The sequence below is a fragment of the Rattus norvegicus genome, chromosome 8 (genome assembly GCF_036323735.1).
Source record: "Rattus norvegicus strain BN/NHsdMcwi chromosome 8, GRCr8, whole genome shotgun sequence".
Classification (NCBI taxonomy): Eukaryota; Metazoa; Chordata; class Mammalia; order Rodentia; family Muridae; genus Rattus; species Rattus norvegicus.
The window spans coordinates 124,676,440-124,700,667 of record NC_086026.1 but is presented as its reverse complement, the minus strand read 5'-3'; the positions used below and the strand labels follow the sequence as shown (position 1 = coordinate 124,700,667).

Genomic DNA, 24,228 nt, shown 5'->3' with positions numbered 1-24,228 from the left:
TACATACATACACACACTGTACATATATACACACATACACACACACTGCACACACACACTGCACATATATTCATGCAGGTACACGATCATACACATAAAATAATAAAGAACTCTTTACGTTTTAGTTAAAGGTCAGAGAAGCTGAGGCCTTTTGCTCATTAAGTTCAAGGAACCACTGAATTGTGCTCACGAAGCCCAGGCTAAGAGTATTTGCTATTGTAAATAGAGCCTTTTTTTTTTTTTTAAAAAAAAGAACCTTTAGGAAATTCTACCCAGAGCTGTCTCTAATTTTATGTTATGTTAAAAGAAACCTTTCGTGGAAGATTCTAATAATTTCAGAAGTATGCCCCGAATCCCCATATGTCTGAGGCCCTGGAGCAGTCTCTGGAGTACTGTCTCACATCAGATCCTCTTCTCCTAGCAGAAAAACATGCCTACTCAGGGGCAGTGCCCCACCATGGTTCATAACTGAGAATAAGAATGGTCTCTGTACCTCTGGTGTGGCTCTTTAGATGTCCCACCCAAGAACCTACAGTTTGACTCAGTTAAGAGCACTGGCTGCTCTTGCAGAGGACCAGGGCAGTGGCCAGCACGTATATGAGGGTTCACACTCTCTGTAACCCAGTTCCAGAGGATCCAACACTCTCTTCGGGCTTCCATGGCTACCAGACATGTATTCATGCGGGCCAGTGCTTATACTCATAAGAAAGAAAAAGAATTGGTAGTTATCACCGAGGAGGTGGCCACCAAAATGCTGGTCTCACCTCCAACAAAGACAAGAGCTGTACACATTGAGAGGTTACTCAAAGCCATTCTTCACTGGGTCTCACTAGTGTGTCACTGGGTAATGTTTAGATACACCATGGCATAAGGCTGAGAACCCTGTTCAAACAGAGCTTGTTGCAAATAGGCTTGCTTATTGCCTGAGTCAATCTTGGGAAATTAAACAGCCTGAATGTTAGTTCTCTCTGGGACGTGAGTCTTATTATAAAGCAGTTTCTACCCTGTAGACTCTTCCCGGCAATTAAATATAAGGATTGTGTAAGTCTTGAGAGCTCAGTAGGTATGGGAGTCTCCCTTATTTGGGGATAAGCAGGAAGAAACACTTAATGTAAGTTTCTGAGCCAAGGAGACCCGAGTGAGTACGTGCCCATATCTACCGTTCTCTTTGTCTAGTGGAAACCCAGAGGTCAACTCTGTGGCGTCCCTGGGAGGCTCTTATTTAGATCCAGCCACATCCCCAAACTTCCTTCCGGCCTGAGTTGTTATTGTGACTCCCTCCACCTCCTCTTTGAAGTTTCTAGATTGACAAATGTTACTCGGTCAACACACACACACAGGAGGGAGGGAGGGAGGGAGGGAGGGAGGGAGGGAGGGAGGGAGGAAGGAAGAGAGAGAGAGAGAGAGAGAAAGAGAGAAGGTTACAAACTAGGGGCCTTCGGGGCTGGGGATTTAGCTCAGTGGTAGAGCGCTTACCTAGGAAGCGCAAGGCCCTGGGTTCGGTCCCCAGCTCCGAAAAAAAGAACCAAAAAAAAAAAAAAACAAACAAAAAACAAACTAGGGGCCTTCTAGAACCTTCCTCAGTTACCACCATGTGTTAATTTCAGCTTAGGTGCTTGCCTCAGACTAGAAGAAAGAGGTAGATAGGAATGAGCAAGGAGAAGCTTCTCTGTGAGTAGCTAGGAGTCACAAACAAATCAGTAACAAATGGATACTTTGTGCAGATGATTTAATGAATCAGAGGCACAACTAAGAAGTCACACAGGTAACAGTTTAAAAATACTGAATCATATTTTCTTATATGCGGAAAGAAAGAGTCACATTGGACCAAAGTAAAGTCTCTCCAGATTCTTCTATTGTATAACAGGGTATTAAAAATAACATTTATAGGACAGGGGGGTGGCTGATTTTTTTTCCTATAAAATAGTAGCAGATAGTAAATACTTTTGGCTTTATGGAGCAGAACTGATCTTTATGGCAGAAGGGTCCCTATTAAGAAAATCCACAGAGGGCTTCTCTCTCCCTCCCCCCACCCTTCTGCTTGACAAGTTGAAAGTTGTAGACTTGGAGCAGTGTGAGGGGGCGGTTTAGCTTGATCATAAGACTGGACAAAACTAGGTTAAATCAGTCTGTATTAGAACGTAAGGCTCTATTCGTCTGACAGCACAAACATAGGAAATCATGGAAGTGGCGCAGCCTATGCCAGTGACCAGTATATCCCTGTGGTACTAGGTGACCTGACCATTGCCCTGTGGAGAGCCCATTGTCCTTCCTGAGAGGAACGTTCGGTCACTTAGCCAAACCAGTTTGTGACATGGTGTTTTGTGTGGATCTGGCCGAGGAGAGCAAGGACAAACAAGCCCTCCCCATGCAAATGTGTCTGCAGGTAGTAGGGATGTGGGCTGTCATTTCAGTAATTCATCTCTCTTTAATTTTGTGTGTGTCACTGTCATGGCCACCACTGCCTCTGCGACACCATACCCTGGCCTAGCTGGCCTTGTCATGCTCTAAGATGGAGAGAGTCCACTTTATTATCCAAGGTGAATGTGTGTTTTAGGGGTCAGTAGGTAAGCATGTACTGTTGTTGCAGCCGACCTGAGTTCAGGTTCCAACACCCATATCAGGTGGCTCAAAACTACCTCATAGTTCCAGCTCCAAGTAATCCGACATCCTCTTTGGCCTCTGAGAGGTCACCTACACACACACACACACACACACACATGCACACACACATGCACACACACATATGCACACACACTCACACACACGCATGCACACACACAGGCACACTCGCACTTGCACATAATTGAAAATAAAATAAACCTTAAAAATAAAAACTTGTGTCTTGAAGGCCCCACTACTAAGTTGTCTGTCTTTTGCACTTTGCTAAAGATTTATTTTGCCTTTGTTTTGTATGTGTGAGTGTTTTTGCCTGCATGCAGATGTGTGCACTGCGTGTGTGTGGTGCCTGTGAAGGCCAGAAGAGGGTGCCAGATCCCCTGGAAAACTAGAGTTAGGTTCAGTCGTATGTTGGGACCTAACTCAGGGGCTTTGCCAGCATGGCGAATGCTCTTAATCACTGAGCAACCTTGCCAGCTCTCTTCTTTCCTGTCCTTCAAGTGCATCAATGTATCTCTTCAGAAGACTGCTTTCCTAGTGTGGCTCCTGGAACTCTGAGGTTCAGATTACTTTAGTTTTCGGTGACATCAGACAGAATTGCAGCCTTGGAGTTTGGCCAGTGGATTCAACAAACACTTTGCTCAGAGGGCAGCGAGTCAGAGCGTCCCATGTCTGTGTGTTCTCCCTCCCTTTCTCTTCATGCAGTGTCTCTCTTCAGGTGGCTGGATCAAATGCCCGTTAGGTACCGAATCCGCCTTCTTAGCTGTCTGGCCTAAATTCTTTTCACTCTCCTCTGACCCAGTAACTGAAGTGGCTGACTGCTGTCAATGGAAGAATTATAGGCCCTCTGTCTGTTACCTATGTCATCTCAGTACCTACTACCAACTGCTTTCCTCTCTGTTCCTTTACATAGACATTCTGGAAAGCATCCTCAAATAGGCCCCGTGTTCTTTCTCCCTCTCGTGTGTTCCTCCTGGGCCTCATGGGTGGTTCTCATCTGTCAGAGAACTACTCAAAGATAGTCTCAGCTCCTGTACCCTCCATGTTTCTGTACACGTCCTCACACCCTCCACCCTCAGCCCACACATCGTAGCATATACCTGGCTCCCTTCTGGAATGGCATATCACTCAGCATTTATGTGCATGCCCCGACCGCCCCACTGGGTAGTTTGAGGACAGTGCCATGCCTAATGCCTAGAGTAGACAATCAGGAATGTTGCAAATACAGTGTCGGAGACTCTGGCCCGATCATTAATGAGTACCTGGTGGGCAGATGGACAACACACAACCAGAATTCTGGCATTCGTATGGATGTCTTCAATGACCCTCTGCCCGTTAGAGATTACTAACCATGTCCTTTTTCCCCAAGAGAAGAACTAATAACAAATGATCACAGCTCTGACAGGTGAACCAAAGCTGAATTGTAAGGCGTCATTAGGTCTCTAGTGTGTTAGCATCCTTCATCGGCGATGCAAAGACAGAGACATCGAGTGGACATAAGGTGGCAGATTTCCGGAGACCACTCCCTCTGCTTCTCAGGCCCAGGGCTGGTGTTTCAAGGAAGTCTGGGTAGGAGTCAGAATGAGCAGAGTGAATTGGAGGTTAGGATCTATAGGAACAACAGGGCCGTGGCAATCTCTAGAGCTCTCAGCCTCCCCGATGCTGTGACCCTTGATCCTCAAGTTGTGGTGACCACCAACCATGGCAGTATTTTCATTGCTACCTCATAACTGTGATTTTGCAACTGTGATGAATCATAATGTAGATATGGGTGTTTCCCTGTGGTCTTAGGCAGGCAAGTCTTTGACCCTCAAAGGTCACGAACCACAGGTTGAGAACCAGTGATGTGCAGTTTTACCGGGCACTATTATGGATCGGTTACCTTTGTGTTGCTGTGACAGAACGACTTGCCCAGAATCAGATGAAGGAAGGAAGAGATTATTCTGGCTTACAGTTTTTAGGGGCACAGCCCGTCACAGTGGTGAATGCTGCCTGGTAGGACCTGGTCATATTGCAACCATAGGAAGCAGAGAGGTCATGGAAACAGGTTATATACCTTAAGGCCTGCCCTGTAAGACACTGTCTCTAGCAAGGTTCCGTTTGGTGAAAGTCCAAAACCTTCTAAAACAACACCAACGGCTGGGAATCAAGTTTTCAAACACATGAGCCTGTAGAGGTAAGGATAAGGGGAGAAGGGGGAGGGGGAGGGAGGCAGGGTCTCTATAGGAGCAATCAGGCAAGCAAGCGTTCCGCGTGTCTTTCTACCTCTATCCCCAATGCCTCAACCTTGGTTATTGTCCTGTACATTGTACTCATTCAGCCCTGATTGTACTGACCCAGAAACACATTTCTTAGACAGTGGTATTTAAGCTGCAGTTTAGAGAGTAGGAGGTATTTGAGTGGATGATCTCAGACAGAGGTTGTCTTGGCTCTTTCCCACATTCCCACCTGCTCCTGGTCCTGCTCCTTCTGCTTCTGCCCCACATCCAGGCTGCCCTAAACTGTCAGCTCCGTGCCTGGGTGATAAGGAGAGGCATAGAAGGAAAAGCCTCTTGGAAGCCTTGTTACCTTATGTCAACTGTGTGAGAGTGTGTGTGCGTATGTGTGTGTGTGTGTGCATGTATGTGTGTGCGAGTGTGCATGTACACACATACATATGTGTTTGTGTCTGTAGGTACACAAGTGTGCAAGTGTGTGCATGTATACACTAGTGGATTTCTTCGGAATGGTATGGACCCCTTCTGGGACAGGGCCTCTCGCTTCACCTGAGACTCGCTGATTTGGCTAGACTGACTGACAAATGAGCCTTCGAAGCCCACCTGCCTCCATTTCCCACAAGCCAGGATCGCAACTGTGTGCAAATTTACATTTGGAGGTTAAGCACGGGTCCTCGTCCTTGGATGCTTTACCAGCTGAACCCTCTCCCCATTTCTGTATGTTGTGATTACTCATGAGGAAGAGACTTAAAACTAGTATCTCACAATGCCTTATGCATCAAACTTCGGTCTGTATGGTATCCTTGGTCATCTCTGACTCGGTTTCACACTGGGAAGGGCGGGGATGGTGTGCTAGTGTGTGGAATCATCGGCCGGAATCCCTATCTAGGTTCTGCTGCGGACCCAGTTCAGGGGCTTCCTGGTGGTGCACACCTCCAGCCCCTAATGCACTCTCTCCTTTTCTTTCTCTCCACATCAGAATACACCACCAGCAGTCCTGACCTGTTGCTGGTCATTATCCAAGTGACGGGCGTCAGCCTCCTGCCTCCGCTGGGGATTGCCATAGCTGTCATTGCCATCTTCTACTGTTACCGTGTCCACCGGCAGCAGAAGTTGAGCCCCTCCTGGGAGAGCAGCAAGCCCCGGAAGCTCATGGATTTCAGCGACAACTGCGCCATCATCCTGGAGGACGACCGCTCTGACATCAGCTCTACGTGCGCCAACAACATCAATCACAATACGGAACTGCTGCCCATCGAGCTGGACACGCTGGTGGGGAAGGGCCGCTTCGCCGAGGTCTACAAGGCCAAGCTGAAGCAGAACACTTCAGAGCAGTTTGAGACCGTGGCTGTCAAGATCTTCCCCTACGAGGAATACTCCTCGTGGAAAACGGAGAAGGACATCTTCTCTGACATCAACCTGAAACACGAGAACATCCTGCAGTTCCTGACGGCCGAGGAGCGGAAGACGGAGATGGGCAAGCAGTACTGGCTGATCACGGCGTTTCATGCTAAGGGCAACCTGCAGGAGTACCTCACTAGGCACGTCATCAGCTGGGAGGACCTGCGGAAGCTGGGCAGCTCCCTGGCCCGGGGCATCGCCCATCTGCACAGTGACCACACTCCTTGTGGGAGGCCCAAGATGCCCATTGTTCACAGGGACCTCAAGAGCTCTAACATCCTAGTGAAGAACGATTTGACCTGTTGCCTGTGTGACTTCGGGCTGTCCTTGCGCCTGGACCCTACTCTGTCTGTGGATGACCTGGCCAACAGCGGGCAGGTGAGTGCAAGCTGGTGCTGTGTCTCCGGACTCATCTCTGCCCCCTTCTTTTATTTTCTTTCTATAATTTTTCACTTAAAGGTGTGAATGTGTGTGTGTGTGTGTGTGTGTGTCTGTCTGTCTGTCTGTCTGTCTGTGTTTCATATGTGTGTGTGGGTGCACTTACCCAAGCATACATGTGTGGAGGCCAGAGGTCCACATCAGCTGTCTTTCTTCATTGTTTTCGAGACAGAGTTCCTTACTGAACCCAGAACTTGCTGATTTGTTAGACTGTGAGCCAGTGAACTCTAGAGTCCTGGTCCCCAAACCCCACCACAGCCCAGAAGCACGGGTATTACAGAGGCATGCCAATGGACCTGGCTTTTACATGGGTTTCGGGGCTCTGGGCTCAGGTCCTCGTGCCTCTGCAGCAAGCCGTCTGCCTGCCTCTCATGTGACAAACTCACTGTCATACTACATATAAATTATACAGAGTGGTGGGTTTCGTAGTGACATCCCGTCTTTGCACATAAGGAACTTCAGACAATGCCTTGGATAAATAGCGCCCTATTATCCCTTCCTTCCCCTGCTCCCTTTCCCCCTCCACATCCCTGATAAGCCTCTCCCCTCCCTTTACTTTACTTTCCTTCCTTTAAATTCCCCACAGGATAGAAAACAATGCACCTTCCGAGCCTGGCTTGTTTCACTTCACGGGATGATCCGGGTCCATTCGTTTTCCCCGTAGATGCCGTCTTCCCCTTCTTCTTTACGGGTGAACAAAACTCAATTGTGAATGTAAGCCACACCTCCCTTATCCAGCCAACTTTTTGGGGGAACCCTGGCTGACAAGTAACTTGGCTGTTTTCACCTCCCCTCTTGGACCACACCCCAGGCCTCTTGTCTCATGGAGCGCTACGTTATGAGATTTATCTAAGGGATCTAACACATTAAGACGTCTCAGCGCAGTGGAAGTTACCAATGAGTACTGGTTGAGGGAGAGAATAGTAGTTCCATCTCTCTCTCTCTCTCTCTCTCTCTCTCTCTCTCTGTGTGTGTGTGTGTGTGTGTGTGTGTGTGTGTGTGTGCATGTGTGTGTACATACATGTGTATTTGTGTGAAGGCCGGAGATTCATTCCTCAGTGGCTACTCACCCTCTGTAATGAGACAAGGCTGCTAACTGAAACGAGCTCACCCATTTGGCTAGGCTGGATGGACAGCTAACCCCAGGGATACTGCCGCCTCTGCCCCTTCCACACAGTAGTGGGATTGCAAGGGAATGGCAGCACAGCCACCTTAAATGTACATTCTGGGAACTGGAGTGCTGTCCTCTTGCTCGTGTGGCCAACTCTTTGCTGACAGAGCCATTGTCTCAGCCCAGTGATTCTATTCTTGAAGCGTTGTCCCAGATCCAAATGGAAGCCCTTTGACTAAGGCGCATTTGGAGGGTGACCAGAAAGAAGGGAGATTTCCTTCCCAGGTGACAGCTGATACCTCTCACACTGGGTCCATTGTGAGGTTGGCACAAGTGTTATGTAACCTGTCCTGACCTGGCCTTGAACTTGGTGAGCCAATCCGTTGAGTCACCTACTGGTGGAAGAAAAAGCCCACAGGGTCTTTGGTTTAAAATGCCAGTGAGGATCCAAAAGCAGGGCTGTCTCCTCTAGCTGGCTAATGGGGCACACTCTAAAACCCTCCTTGAACTGAACCAAACTCGTGAGCTTTCTGCCTTGTCAGCGCTCTGTCCCCAGCTGCAAATGCAGTGTGGAGGTCATCTCGCCGAGACACGGAAAAAATTAATATGTCAGGGCAGTGGCTCACAGAGCGCTCTGTTAAAAAGAAAAATGTCTTCAAAGACACGCCAGTAAGAACTGTTCTTTGGAACAGTGGCATCAAGTGAGTTGACCTCTGTATGACAGGACAATGATTGGCATTGGATGAACTCGTATATGCTGCAGTATCAGGCGCTTTCATTTGAAAATTCCCCTTGGAAATAGTTTTTTCCTTTTCCCTGTTTGTTTTATGTCAATCATAGAATTGACCACAGGCCTAAATAATCAGAATGGGACTACACATCCCACTCCTGGAAATTATTGTATGACTCGGTCTTTTCACATGACTTTAATTTAGCAGAGATTTATGAAATTATGTCACACGGGCCATGAGGTAAATTAAAATGGAACGGTCCTTAGGTGACCCCACTGGGTGGCAACTATTTTCATCATGAGTCTTAAGAGTTTCAAGAGGGAAGAGAAGAATCTGATTTGCAAAGGCGAAAATAAACATGTAAGAGTGTAGAGAGATGTCTGAGAGGCCTAGAGCACTTGTTGCTCTTGCAGAGACGCCAAGTTGAAGAGATTGGATCAGGTTCCTTTTCTCTGCCAGTGAAAGAATTAAAAGGGAGAAAAAAATCTCGAGGGTGAAAGGTGGCCATAAAGGAACCTCGAATAGAGCAAACGGGAGCAGGCAGGATTAGCCAGTGAAGCAAGATGTTGATTGGTGGTGAAGAGATACAGCAGATACACAGCCAAAAAGGCTCTCTACAGAGCTGAGAGGGACTCGAAAAGCACCAGTCCAGTCTCTTCTTAAGGGCTGGTGGCTTTCTCTGCTCTGAAGGGCTTTCTTCCCCTAATTTAGGGGAGGAAACTAAGGAAAGATAGGACGGCTCGTTAACACACTCTTGTGTAACGTGTCCTAACCCAGCCTTGAACTCGGTGAGCCACTCCATCTGGAGGCCTGCTGGTGGGAGAAAAAGCCTAAAGGTCTTTGTCTTAAGATGCCAAGGTTTAGATTAGGCCAAGAGGGTGCAAAAGAAGCCAGCCATCTTGGAAGTTCGCCACCTTAAATACATACCCACTCTCTATCTCTCTGTCTGCTTTTAGGGAATCTGTCTGATTCTTTGTCTCTCCGGAGAACCTGGGCTCAGTTCCCAGCACCCACGTGGCATCTCAAATCCCTGTAACTCTAGCTCCAGGGGATCTGGTGCCCTCTTCTGGTCTTTACAGGCATTAGACACAATACCCACCACATAAAATATAACTAAATGAATCTTTTTTTAAGCGTCTAAAGTATCACAGGTGTGGCCCTTCAGGCTGTCTGTAGCAATATTGAATGGTAGAATGCATATAATAACATATAGGCAGATTAGTGGCTCCTGGGGGGGGGTACTAGTTTGAACGTGCTTAGTTTAGAGTCTTTGAAGAGTTTTCAGGGAGAGGAAATAATAGTACGTGTTGTGTCTACCTGTATCATTCTCATCATTTAAAACAGCACTATGTTATCTTTTTTTAAAGTGCATCTGCTCAGGACTGGGGGTGTAGAGTCCTTGTCTAGTGTGCACAGAGCGCTCAGTTTGATTCCTAGCATCCACAAAAACTGGGCATAAAGCCCCCACTGATACTTAAGGAACCCACATCAAAGCAGCGGACCATCTTTAAAGGGACGGAAATAGATAGAGAACTTGTTAGCAAGAAGGGGTTCAGACGAAGTGAACGGGAAACGAGAAGACAGTGAGGGTGATTATGACCGAAACGCATTAGTGTTTTCCGAGAACGAATCGAGAAGCCTCTAGAAGCGGACAGTCATCGACCTGTGAGAAGCCCAAGCTTTCAGTCCCTTCAGAATCAAAGGATGAGCGTCTTTCTGTGTTCTCTTTTGACCTTAGGTGGGAACAGCGAGATACATGGCCCCGGAAGTTCTAGAATCCAGGATGAATTTGGAGAACATGGAGTCCTTCAAGCAGACGGATGTCTACTCCATGGCTCTGGTACTCTGGGAAATGACGTCTCGCTGCAACGCTGTGGGAGGTGCGTACTTGGTCATGGCACAGCCAGTGGTGGGATGATGCGATTCTGCTGCCCCCCATCCCCCCAGGATGACGTCATGCTGTCTGTCTCAGGCACCGTTCCAGGGCTCAGCACAGACCACTGCACTCCACTCGGGGAGACGGTTGAGATAGTGCAGCCCATAGCTACTCCAGGATTATTGGGGATTATTCTGAAGAGCCAGGGTGTCTAAGTGAAAAGCCATACGTCTGCTTTCACACATCTATATAGAATTGCTTTTCTCCCCACAGATATTTGAGTATCTTTTGAGAGGTGCTCACTGGAAACAGGGATGAGAATTACTTCAATTTACCGAAAGGGTAATAGTGAGATGAGCATTGGCGTTTTGTTGTTTCTTCTCATTTGGATTTAAAGAACTGGGGGGGGGGGGACCTAAATATTTATTCTTATAGAGATGAATTCTTTTTCACAAAGCTAAGTGGGATGGGTTGATGTGTCTGTTTGGGGTTTAAAACTCTGGGGAGCTTACTGAAGAAGGCGGCTAGCCTATAAGATTTCACTTCTGCCTTTCCACTGTGAACCCTGTCCAGCTTGCTGGTCTTTCCCACATTCAGCTCTCTCCTCTGCTCTTTCTTTGATCGTTCTCCCCAAGCAGAATGGCACAGCTCTCCCAGGTCCCCTTGCTGTACATCAGGTCCTTTCCAAGGTTTGAGACCGCCTTAGGGTTCTCGTACCTGTGCTGAGATACTGGCCAAAACACAACGTGGGGAGCTACTGAGAAGACGGTGGAGGAACACTGCTTACTGGCTTGGTTTTCATTGCTTGTTTACTCTGATTTCTTAGAACTCTGAGGACCAGCAAACCAGGGGTGGCACTGCCCCAAGTGAGCTGAACCCTCCCACATCAATCATCCATCAAAAAGATGCACCAGGAGTCAGTGTGCTGGGGGGAATTTTCTCAATGAGGTTCCCTTTTCCACAATGACTCCAGCTTATTGTGTCAAGCTGACATAAAATGTTTTAGCCAGCACCTCGGCTGCCTTGAGTTTGAGAATATAGATGAGAGCATTCTCCTGCACTTTGTCTCGGGGGTATTGTTCCCAGATGGCCAGGAAGCCAGATCGATAGCTCGCTACATTGTTTCCATTACCCATTCTTCCACTCTCCAGGCTTCCTTCAGGGTCTCACCTGGACAGCGTACACCCACACCTGATCTACATGAAGTAAGGCTTGACTTGGTGCTTTCTGACTTCTGTTTTATACTTCTAGACTTAGAAAACAGCAAGAAGAAGCTCATAGAGAATTAAGGAGATGGCTTAATCAATAAAGTCTTACCACACAAGTGTGAGGACATGAGTTTAGCCCCTCAGCACCCATGTAACAGTTGGGTCTTGTAGAGGGGCACCTATAATCCTAGTGCAGCTTGCTCCAGGTTAAGGAAGAGACCCTGCCTCAGTACATAAAGTGGGGGAACAACAGAAGAATGTTGGCCCAGTGCCAACCACAGGCACTCATGCATACACAGGAACCGCCTCATAAACATGCACACACATACATACGCACAAAATTAAATGTATACAGAGAGTGCCGCGTGTAATTCCAGCACTCAGAGTGCCAAGCAAAGATGATTGGCACAAATTTCAGGCCAGCCTGGGCTACGTAGTAACTTACAGGCCAGCCTGGGCTATAGAGGAACATCCTGTCCTAAGCACATAAACCCATAAACAACAAAAAGTCAGAGACTCGAGCCTAGCAGTCCACCTTTAACCCAGTTGAAAATTTACGCTACATCTGAAAGAGAAGAAACATTGTAACACAGCCAAAGCTAGGAAATGACAATAGTGCAGTGTTGTGTGTTGACTCTTAGACCTTACTTATTCTCGAGGCACCAGGAATGGGCGTTTCTGGAAGAGGGCTTGGGTTAGGATTCCCATGAATCTCACTCACAGGCTTCCGGGCTGTTCCTTCAGCCACGGTATTCTTCCTGCCCTTAATCCTCGTGAAGCTGTAGGAGCAGGCACCTCAGAGCCTGGATCCCACTTTGGATTTTGCTGGTGTTTCCTCATCATTAGATTGAAGCGGCGTGTCTGGAATAACAGCACCACGGACACTGTGGTAACTTCTGAGCACATGGAACCAAGGGCAGGGTTGCTGATGTCAGCTTGAAAGTCTGGCCGCCAGGTTCTCCTCTGTAGAGACGCCATTTTTCAGTCTGTACGGAGTAAACACAGAGGGAAGATACTCGGACTTGTTCATAATCTCACCTGCTAATTGGAAAAGGATCTACCGGGAGAATTCTCACTCGGAGCAATTAAGACTTCGATGTTTGCCACCTGCAGATGTTTCTGTTTTTCTTACTCCTTGCTAATTAGCAGAAGGAATCTCCATCCTTCCTCTCACTGCTCCTCATGATTTATCCCTTTGTGCATTTGTATCAGCTGGAGACAGTGGGTGGGTCTTTCATTTGATGGATGTGCAAAAATGCTATTGCTCACTTTGATGCTTAAATAGCAACCTCTCTCGTTACCAACCCAATCTTCCCAATGTACTGTCCAGGGCCATTCCAACTGGACCCATTGCTGTTTCTGTGTCCTTATCTCTGGCAGAATACGGTTGGCTGCCACAACTCCAAGGAGAATCTCAGTGTCCTCTTCCTCATCCCTTCTTGAGCCACTGTCATCTGTTTGTCTGGCCTCTGTGAAGATGGAGATTCCTATCTGCCTGGTACAATTCTCCCCCAGTTTCTTGCCTGAGAGGTCTTCCTCCATACTTCTAAAAGTAGCACTGTGTGTCTGTGTGTGTGTGTGTCTGTGTCTGAGTGTGTGTGTGTCTGTGTGCGTGTGTCTCTGTGTGTGTCTGTGTGTATGTTTCTGTATGTATCTGTGTGTGTCTGAGTGTGTGTGTCTCTGTGTGTGTCTCTGTGTGTGTCTGTGTGTGTCTGTGCGTGTCTGTGTGTATCTGTGTGTGTGTCTGTGTCTGAGTGTGTGTGTCTGTGTGTGTGTGTCTGTGTGTGTGTGTGTGTCTGTGTCTGAGTGTGTGTGTCTGTGTGTGTGTCTCTGTGTGTGTCTGTGCGTGTCTGTGTGTATCTCTGTGTGTGTGTGTGTGTGTGTGTGTGTGTGTGTGTGTGTGTGTGTGTGTTGTTTTCCTTAAGTTAAATCTGTTTAGCAACTATCAGCCATTATAAGTGATTTTCTGCTTGGAAGCTTCAGCAGCTCCAAAATGATTCTGTAGACGGTAGGAGTCATGTCCAAGACCATGTTGACCCTGCCAACATCGGCTTCTCTGGCTGTCAGTATCTTCTCCCACGTTTGGAGAGCCGGGCTCCTGTCGCTAGCCCCTGAGGTTGTGTGCTCTGTGGTCCTATCAGCAGTCAGCCTAAGGCTCTGGCTCATTCCACTTTCTTCTTGGTCACAGACAAGATCCCCTTCCTGTTGACAGTCGCGGAGTGAGGGAGAGTTGGGGCACGTGAGTAGAGCCTCGCCTGCCAGCTTTTATGGGCTCTAAAAATAGCCACAGGATAAACAAGCTTCCTTGTGGAAGGAGCCAGGTCCAGTTTGTGCAGCTCATCTCAGAAAAGCCCTGTCCAACCTTCCTGGTAAAGACAGGCAGGAACTGGATGGAACCCATCCTGACTCTCCTTTGTCCGATGGTAACTTCCGCTCCAGATTCACTCTGGCTGTAGAAACTGAGGCTGTATCTACCCTCACGGATACCACTCTGAGGGTCTCTCTCTCTAAACTCCTTTCCGCTCCCGTCTCTGGACTCTGTTTCAAACAGTTTCCTGGGACTAACACTCTGCCATGAACTTTCTTACACGCAGTCTCCACCGCAGGGACTGCTCAGTTATAGCGCCAATTGCAAAAGGAGACGTCGGAAGGAGACAGAGCTAGAGGTCCAGGCCAGCCTAAAGCAGTAGATGCCAAGGGAGGACAGTGAGCTGTGTGACTCTGGGGTCCTTTTTCAAGTGCTCCTCTCTCAGACAGTCTGGTCTCTGTGCAGAGCCATTCCAGGGAGGTTGAAGCAAAGCACAGCTCAGGGGATATTACCCTGGCATCACCAAGAAGACAGTGTAAACAGACGGTACCTTCAGAAGCCAGACTAAGCTTCCTTTAGCATGAAATTTCACCACAGAGTACCAAGAGCACCGTGGTAAGCAGAGTGTTCTAAAGAAGAAGAAGGTTTGGTCCCGGTGAAGGAATCATCACCGCCCTGAAGCAGTTGCTTCATCCGTCTGTGCCCTGAGTCCACAGTGGCATTTAGAGCATGCTGTGGTCTTCTCCACAGAGGAGTCGGGAGCCCGGTAGCGACTGGCCTGCCCCTTCCTAAGACAGAGTCAGCCTGACTGGTGGAGAATTGGGAAGGTGATGTGGGGCTCAGAGCCCCTGTGTGCATCCTGCACCAGAGGCACACACAGCTCTTCAGAAGTACCGGATGAGGTGGTATCCCTTACCGGCCTCACTTCTGAACGTCTGCATTTTCCTGTCTGCCGCGGTGAATCTCTGAGTGTGTGCGTGCGTGCGTGCGTGTGTGTGTGTGTGTGTGTGCGCGCATGTGTGTATACGCATGTGGACTCTGTGTGTGTGTGTGAGTGTACACTACACTCATGTGGACTCTGTGTGTGTGTGCACTTACGTGTGTACATGTGGGTGTGCAGGCCAGAGGTCATCCTCTGATACTGTTCTCGAGAAATGTCTACCTTGTTTTTTGAGACACTTCCCTAGGGTTTACCAATTAGGCCAGGTTTACTGGTCAGCAAACCCCAGGTATGCCTCCTCTGTCTCCCCTAGGATGACAGGCATGTGCTGTCATTAAAAAAAGAAGAAAAAAACTAGGTTTTTAAATTTTGGTTTCTTCTGTTTAAACTCAGGTCCCTGAGTTTGTTGGGCAAGCATTTTATTACCAGTCATCTTCCCAGCCCCCAGATCTTTGTTACGAGACAGGAAGGCTCTTAATTTCTGCGCACAGATGCTTTAAAATCTGGGTTCTTTATCCTTATTTCTCTGAGGATGTAGTGATTCACCCCCACAGGAATGGTTCTTGTGCTCAGGCACTGTTCTCCCTGCTGAGGAACAGGAGTTCACTTTCAGTTTTGAGGCAAGGTCTTGTTAGCAAGCTCGCAGCGGGAGCAGGCTCACCACGATTTCCTAGCTGGGCCTCCCTGATACGGGACTATCAGGAAGGTAGCAGGACACCGGGCAAGAGCAGAAGGCCCAGAAGCTCCCTCTCCCCAGGGACCGGGTCCAGGAAGGAGTGGAGCTGGGACATGTCCGCAGCAGATCTGATGTCCAGCAAGGGATGGACGGGTGAATACAATCATTTTACAAAGAAAAATCTAGCAGGTTTAGGGGACGGGTAACGCCATCTCGGTGGGTACCTCAGACGCTTAGAGCATCTCAGAGAGTACGTAAGAAAAATGGGGAGAACACATTGGGGAGAAGATGAAGCATGGTTGGCGGGCCACCGTTTTCTGATGGAGGCAAGGCGGAAGGCTTCAACTGGACAAGGGCAGACAAAGAGCCTATGTCCCAGGCCAGGCGGTTAGCCTGGGGTCTGGATAAGTGGTTGTGCTGTGGTGTGTGGGAGGCGGGTGAGGGAGGTAGCCAAGGCCCCCTTTGGGGAACACAGCAGGCACAACATGTATTCATCCCCAGCCAGAACCGGCTCATATGTGAACCAACCCCAGTCCCTGGCCACCTGGACCTCGGAATAGAAGCTGGTACAAGGTGGCCGGTGAGCAAGGGATTGACACAGACAGCTCCTTCTCCTTCAAGAGGGTCCAAAAGAACAATGGGCCAAGCAGAAAGCAAAAGGGAAGGAGGTTTGGAGAAACTTCGAGAAGACCAGGATGGAAACCATTTGTGTTGAATGGACTCCAAGGCAGCAGCACCATTTGGAAAGTAAATATAAAACCAGAGTATCACTGCCTTGTGGGGACACCGTCCAATTACAGCCACAGCAGCTGTGGGCCAGATGCCGATGGCCAGAGCCATACCAGAGCTGTCTGGGGGGGTCGGATCTGTGGTGATGCAGAGAAGGGCAGGCTGTTTCCCTTCAGAGGGGCTGCTAGACTTCCTGAGAACAAGGAAGAGCAGCAGCTGGTCCTCAGCCTGGGCTGCAGGAAGGATGGGAGAGCTTCGTGTGAAACAGAGGACTCTCGGAGCAGGTGTGTTTTGAACGCCGTGGGGAGCACGGGGCATTCTGCCCATGAACTCTCAGGATGGCACAGGGGCTGGCTTTACCATGTGGAGGTGTCCACTTTAGTTGGAGCACCCTGGATCCCACAGAGGAACCCCGAGTTAACATTGTTCTGGCCCGATGCCAACCCTACCGCCTCCGGTGCCTGTGGTTAGAGGAATGAGACCGCCCTGTTCTCTCTCCGCCTCCAGCTCCACCTGCAGCCCCACCTTCCCCAAAGCCAGAACACAAGTGTTTGTGCACTGGAGGGAAGTCAGGACCGCTGGGGAGATTTCTTTTTACAAAGTAGCTTTTCCATAGCTCGCACAGAAGTTGCGAAGTGTCTCCGTCTAGCAGATCCCTAAAGAACAACCCTTCTTGAGGGCCTGTGGTGGGGAGGTCGGCAGGGAGGGAGGCATCTGTCAGGTTTTCAGTGGACAGTGGGTGGGGCAGTCCCTAGGCACTAGCTCTGGGCAGGATTCGGGGAGCAGTTTCTGAAAGCCCTTGTTTCAGATTTTCTGTAGGATAAGGAAGGAACCAGGAATGGGTCTAAGTGACTTTAAATTTCTTATGACATTGTTTGTTGGGGCAGTGCACGTGTGCCATGGGTCGTTGTGATGGTCAGAGGACACGTTGTAAGAGTTGGTCCTCTCCACCCACCACCGTGCTCTCGGGATACAGTTTAGATCTTCAGGTTTGTCGGTGGATGCCTTTACCCACTGAGCCATCTCACCACCCCTTTAAGTGGCTTTAACGGCAATGCAGTATGGACAGACCTGCCCAAGTGGGATTCACGTTTCCTGTAGTTCATTTCTGCTACGTTTTGCTGGAGTCTCTCCCTGTTGAACCAAGGGCGACTCGCCTGCTCTCTTATAAGAAAGTAGGCTGAGAAGTGCTCACTTACAGCCAGCGAGGTAATGATTGAAATCGCTTTTAGTCTCACCGAAGCCACCTTTGTGGAAGGACCCAAGGGGCACAGCGGTGAGAAGAGATTTGATTTTTCTCGAAGCCTTCATTCAGTAATTTCACGGGTTTAAACATGTGCACTTTCTAAATTATCTTAAGCAGAAATGTGAAAGGTAAGTAGAGAGGCAAAGTCAATATGAGCTCACATGGGATTCCTTCACTGAGGTAGATTGAACACCAAGTTGTGGGGAGATACTCAGAGCCAAAGGACCCAGGCCACCAATATGCTGTCAATCATCTACCCTGCTCCACCCCTAGGACAATGTCATGATACAGAATATGAGGGTCCCATCAGTGCCCACCACCCTAGTACAGGACTCCCTGTCTGCTAACCTTCTCCCTCAGGACGTCTGACCTCTGACCTTGTTTCCCAGAGTCCACATTTTAAGGCAGGGGTCTGCCTTCTCGTTCAGGGTCAAGGCAAACATCTGTGGAAACCTGGAGGAAATTTAGAACTGAGGAGCAGTTAGAAAATCTCTCCATCTTCATGTTCCTGCTGGGGCTCAGAGAACAGAGAATAGGATTCCCTGGTTAGCCATGGGGGTAGCAGCCAGTACCTCTGCTCTAGTGTCCAGAGCAGACACTAGGTGTATTGGCTAAGTGACAAGTACACACAGCGCCACGTGTAAGCCATCCGGGCGCACCTCATAGGACAGGAGAGAAAAAAGGTCAGGCCCAGGGTGTTCAAAGTGAGGGGAAAGACTGGACAAAGAGGAATCACCAGAATCCGTGGTATGACAAAAATATCAAACATGCATTGTTATCCACTGTGGACGCATCCACTGGGCAAGGGCGGCGTTTCTGGGGTTGAAGAAGTCAGTTTGAAGTGTGTGCACAGGGATCGGAGATGGCTCAGGAAGTGGAGGCACCAGCTGACTTGAGTTCAAGTCCCATGACCCATGTGGTAGAAGGAAAGAACCGAACAACTCCCAAAAGGCGTCCTCTGACCACCACAGTGCACCATGGTTTTTAATTAATTAATTTTAATCAATCAATCCATTAATTTTTAATTAATGAATTGATTGATTTTAATTAATTAATTAATTTTTAATTAGCCGACAACTGCAGATGTGTGTGTGGTTCAAATCCTCTCCCCACTTCTAACTGGGAAGATTACTTGACTGACTGTCTGAATTGCTTTTGAGATGGGCTCTCACTCTGTAGCATAGGTTGTTTGCGTAAGGTCACTCTGTAGCCCCGGTTGGCTTCAGATCACTATCACCCCCTCGACTCAGCCTCCCTGTGCTGAGGTGACCGGTAAACACGGCCGTACCCTCTTAAAGGGTCATTTCCAAGGGACAGGCACCTGCCGGGTTAGGTCCCGTGGTGTTCTTTGCCCCCATTTTCCCATGTTAAGTTCAAAGGTCAACAAAGCTCTCAAATCCTCCCCATGCGGCACAGAGAGCTAGTCTCCGCCAGAGCCTTGCAGAGGAATGACCCTTGACCTCCTCCTTCCCCATTTTAGCCCAAGAGAGGAAGCAGGCTTTATCCTTTCAGAGCACAGAAGTCTCACAGTTCCCAAGGTCTCAGGAAAAACGAAGAGAAACTCAGTGAAGCTTCCTCTTGCTGAGTGGAAAAAAAATATGCGTCCTCTCCACTTCCACTGGGCATCCACGACTTCAGCTTCGAGCCTGAGGCTCTCTGCAGCCGCCTTCGCCCATGCCTTACAGAAACCTCCTTTGACCCACACTGAACCGAAACATTAAAATAAGTGCTGTGATTGACAGCCGTGACCAAAACCACTTAAGGAAGGAGAGGTTCGTTTAGGTCCATCGTTCTGGGGTACAGACGGCGAGGATACAGGGACATGAGGTAGCGATGATCACCTTGCTTAACTGGATCTCTCCTGTGAGGCTTTTTGCTTAGTTTTTCATTGCAGCCTGTTGGACAGTGTGGCTCACATTCAGAGTGGGGTGCCCTGTCCTCCCTGAACCTCAGGAGCATGCAGAGGTGTGACTCCTAGGTGATCCTATGTCCGGTCAAGATGAAAATGAAGTTTGAGCCGTCACAGATGACTCTGAGGGTCGGAACGTGGAGTGGAGTAAGCTGGCTGTGTTAGTTAACTCAGCCATCCAAATCTTGTCTTTGTTCTTCCTTCTTCCGGCCTGTCAGCCATGGGGTGGACAGCGGGCTTGAGCGTCATCCTGATATCTTCTTCTCTGTGGTACAGTGTTTTTTTGCCCTGTCGTTTCTGAGAACTGCGGTTCCCTGAGTACTCTCTGAAGTGCTCCCCGGGAAGGAGAAAGCAAGAAAGCGCTTCATCAGACGACCATAACGCAGGGTAGTTCTGAGCGTCTGCAGGCCCCCAGCGATGGAGTGGCAGTCATCTTCTGGTGGTGCAGCTGAGCGAAGCCAAGAGAGGAAGGAAGATCTTACTGGGCAGACGGCTGGGCAGTATTGCCAGAAGGAGGGGCTGATCTAAAGATTGGGGGGTATTATTCATTGAGAAGCACATCTCGTGGGGAGGGAGGAAGGGATCAGGGACAATCAGGGAGACCAAGCCATGACTTATAATTCACACAAAGCCTGGACTCAGCCTTGCCCCACAGACGCTCTTAGAGAGACTTGCGGAGGCCAGAAGAGGATTGCACTAGTTTGCCTTGTGATACGGCTGCCCCTGGCAGGTAGCTGTCATGTCCTGGCATCTCCAGACTGGGGTAGCTCCATCAGCCTGTTATAATGCAGAGATAAAGGAATGAGTGAGGCCTGCGGGCAACGCTTGAGCAGGTCTAGAATTCTTAGCTTGGTAGAGGGTGTCTAGCTGGGCACAGAACACAGAGGTAACAGCTGCCAAAGAGAAATGTGGACCCTGTGGCCCTGTACGGTGTCTAATGAGAGACTCGCAACTCACACAGATTCCATGCTGTCCTGTCCTTGCCTGGAATAGGGCAACAGGGAGGCATGCGCTTTGGTTGGATTGGGCCGTGAGATAAATTGGAAGGGAAGATGGCGGTCCCTCCAGTAGCTGCATTCCTTCTGTAGGAAGCGTTGGCGATGAGTGTGGATTCACCTGGATGCCTGCCATGTATAAAGCAACATCGAAAGCACCGAGCCGAGGAAGGGACGGCAGAAAATGGCGCCTCAGTCTTGAGCCTCAGGATTGACACCTGACGGAGGATAGGGAATGGGAGGAAGAAGTGCTGTGCGTGCCCGAAAGTCAGATTTCAGAGTTCACCCTAGGGCCAGCGTAGATAAATTATTTAGCTGCTCAAAGTAAAAGGGGGAAAGAGGGGGCATGTGTTTGTCTCCGTGTTATAAATGCAGTTGCATTGTAAAATATAATAAGGGAAAAACTTAAAGTCTACGAAAAGTTAGCTACGAAAACACCCCAGGATTATTGATAACGAAAAAGGAGAAAGTAAAATCAGGGGGAGAGGTGGGGGCACTAGGGAGAGGAGAGAGGTGGTGGGTGGATATCATCAAAGCAGAGACATAAATGTATGAGCGTATCAGAGATTAAATGAGAATGTTTTTAAGATCAGCCAGCAAATAAAATGATAAAGACTCCCTAAAAGTTTTCTATTGGGGTAAGGTCGTAAAAGATGAATGCACTTCTGGGAAAGTGAAAGAGAAAAATAAAAGAAAACAGGCGATCCCTTTTTAAAATTCCAGGTTACCATGAAACCTTCAGTTCTTAGCACAGAAGGCAATTACTAAAACTTTGTGCTCATTAAGGAAAATTATCTTGAGGCTAAAGGATCCTGCATATTTGGGGGGAAATGTGGACGTAGCCCAGTCTTCCTCTTTAGCTCTACTAATGTTTATGGCTGGGCTGCTCCCTCTTGGTCTCTCTCTCTATCTCTGTGTCTGCTTGTCTGTCATTCTCTGTCTCTCTCTGTCTCTGTCTGTCTGTCTGTCTGTCTCTCTCTCTCTCACACACACACACACACTGTCCTTCGTGGTGTTGGGGATTGAACTTGAACCCAGGGCCCTGTGCATGGTAGGTGAGCGCTCTGCCACTGAGCTGTATCCCCAGCCCCAGAACTTTCTCGTTCTCTCCATCCAAAACTTTCTATCAACTATAAACACCAAATCCACATTACCATCCCTTCTCCCCTAGTAATCATCTCTGAACCCCAGAGAAACACCACTCTCTCTTCATCTCTGTGAGTCAGGCTCCAAGGGGATTTATCCCTCCTTCCTACTGCCACAAGACAGTACTTGAGGCTGGATCATTAAAGGAAAAACTTCCTTCTGGCTCATGCTTCTGGAGACAAGGAAATCCAGCCGTGTGGCCTGGCGCTCCGTGCACCACCACAGTGTAAGAATCGGACTGACTTGTCATGCTTGCCCTACGTAACCCAGGCAGCCCTGAACGCCTGCTCCTCAAGCCTCAGTTTCCCAAGTACTAGATGGTGACACACGGCAGCTTTAAACTGGCTGTCATAACAGTCCCACTCTCAAAGCCATCAGTCTGGGAATCCATGGAAAGATGTATCAAGGAAGAGTTTCCCTCAGCCGACTCTGAATGTCCCCCTAGTTCTCCCTCTCTATGCCTCATGAGAGTGGCTAATCTCCAGGGTAAGTTTTGGTAGCACATTACATAGTCCCCATTAGTGTCTGACTTACTTCCCTTAGGAATGTCTTTACCCATCCAGGTTACAGCATCAGAACTTCCTTGCTCCATAGGGCAAATGTCCCCATGAATTTGAATACCATTTATTGAATATGTTTTATTACTGTGGGCCTATGGAGGGCCAGAAGCCTTGTAATACATACATCTTTGGGGAAAACATGTTGTATTTTAATTTTTTATTTATTTTATTATTATTATTTTGCTTGTATGAGTGCTTTGTGATTTGTACGTATGTTTGTTGTATGAATGTGTCTGTGTACCATGACATGTATGATAACCCGTTTCCCTCCCCGACAACTGAGCGTGCCTGCATTAGGAGAAAGCTGGGTCCCTGTCTGCCATATTCCCTAGGTATCAGCTAGTGGCCTGATGTCTAGAAGGACTGGACAATCAGTCACCAGTGGAATATTTCCCAGCATCCTTCCAACATCACCCATGCCTTCTTACTTTAATCCACCGCCATTACAAGTGCTCTAGCGATGACGGGTTCATTCTGCCGCTGGATTACCCAATCCTACCCAGCCAGGCTCTCATCAAACACACTCCCCTCAGCCACGCGTCCTTAGCTCATCTGTCCTGTCTCTGCCTGTTTTCTTCGCAGAAGTGAAAGATTATGAGCCCCCATTTGGTTCCAAGGTGCGGGAGCACCCCTGTGTGGAGAGCATGAAAGACAACGTGCTGAGAGACCGAGGACGGCCTGAAATCCCCAGCTTCTGGCTCAACCACCAGGTGAGGGCCAGAAGGCCCAGAGCTATAGCAGAGAATTCTGGGAGATGGAGCTTAACTCTGAGCGCAGAGCCCCTGGTTCTCTGTAACTCCGTTGGGTTTGTGTTTGTAAGGAAAATTCCAATATAAGTGAATGACCCTGGCCTCGTAGGTTGCCTTCAGCAGGCTTATGCAGCATTCCCAAAGAGCATTCAGATAAGTAGGCCACTCCCTAGTCACCTTTCCCAAGCTCTCTTGACTCAAAGTTAAGATCTATTGGTAGCTGTGTCTGCCGTCCACTCCTGTGTCTTCACAGGAGGAGCCTACACCCCGTTCTGTCTGGGCTCTGACCTTGCTCCTCTGAGGCCTTTCTGGGCTCACACGTGCTGGCTGTGCATGGAGATGAGAGAGGGGCTGTGTCTGAGCGTGCTTGGGAAAGAGGAGGCTGGCTCACCGCTCTGGGGGACAGGAAATCAATGCAGAGGAGCTGGCCTCTGAGGGAGGGGGCGGGGCAGCCTGTCCAGTTACATCCTCACAGCTCTCTGGCTGTTCTTCCCAAGAACTGGAAGTGAAGGCTCTCATAGCTGAGGTGGAGGAGAAGAGAAGGAAGGGTAGGTTGTGAGTGAGAGAAAGCCTCGGGAAAGAAAGACTTAGAACGGTGTTTTCCTGTCCCTCCCTTAACATGATTCTTTTCCACCCTAGCAAAGCCCTTTATTGCTTTTTCGGATGAAGTCTTTTATCCTCGAGCACCATGGCTATGCGGGTCTGCCTAAAGGCAAGGGAAGTTCAAAGGAGAGCCGGAAACAGCAAGCCAGGCACAACCAGGAAGGCAAATGGGGCAGGAAGCTCAGAGCAGCCCTGGCCCAGAGCCAGCCCTGTGATCAGGGAGTAGATGAACCAGACTTCCCAGGGTCAGGGTAGTCACCAGAGTCTCAGGCAAATTGTCTTTAGTTCTAAACATGCAAGGCTGTAGAAACTCAGGATTTAGAAGGCACTGGAATGGTGTGTCCCGTGGAAACTCTCTCACCATCTCCTGAAGTCGCTCCTAGAAAGTTCTCTTAATGAAGCCATTATTCATTATGATAAAATTCTGGAAAGAATTTGCATAATACATTTTTTCTCTTAATGAGATTTGTTGCCCCTATTGATTTCAAGGTAATGCTTAATATTTAATTTAATTTACAGCCTGTAATTACTGTGTCAGGACAAAATAAATGTTTCTGGTATAGCAACAATAACACTCTACCCTTAACAGGGCCATCAATCAACACTCAGTTAGGTGAATTATGCAATTGATTCCACATCAAGAACTAGGGGCTGGGCGGGGGTCCCCCCAGAAGTTGTGAAAGTCACTGCTATTGCCAGGCCAGTACCAACTCTCCATGGAGAGTGTTAGATGCATCTCCGCCAGCTGTACAGAGATCACCAGAGGC

The 24,228-nt window shown here is 48.7% G+C and overlaps 1 protein-coding gene across 2 annotated transcripts in view; it reads left to right on the top strand.

The window, feature by feature from the left end:
* Positions 1-24,228, top strand: part of Tgfbr2 (transforming growth factor, beta receptor 2) — an 89,065-nt gene that overhangs the window by 61,074 nt on the left and 3,763 nt on the right. For both annotated transcript variants that reach the window (XM_008766690.2, NM_031132.4), the window contains 3 exons: positions 5,815-6,614; positions 10,255-10,396; positions 22,692-22,819. In XM_008766690.2, the coding sequence (XP_008764912.1) occupies positions 5,815-6,614; positions 10,255-10,396; positions 22,692-22,819 (1,070 nt within the window). The remainder of the gene's footprint in view (positions 1-5,814; positions 6,615-10,254; positions 10,397-22,691; positions 22,820-24,228) is intronic.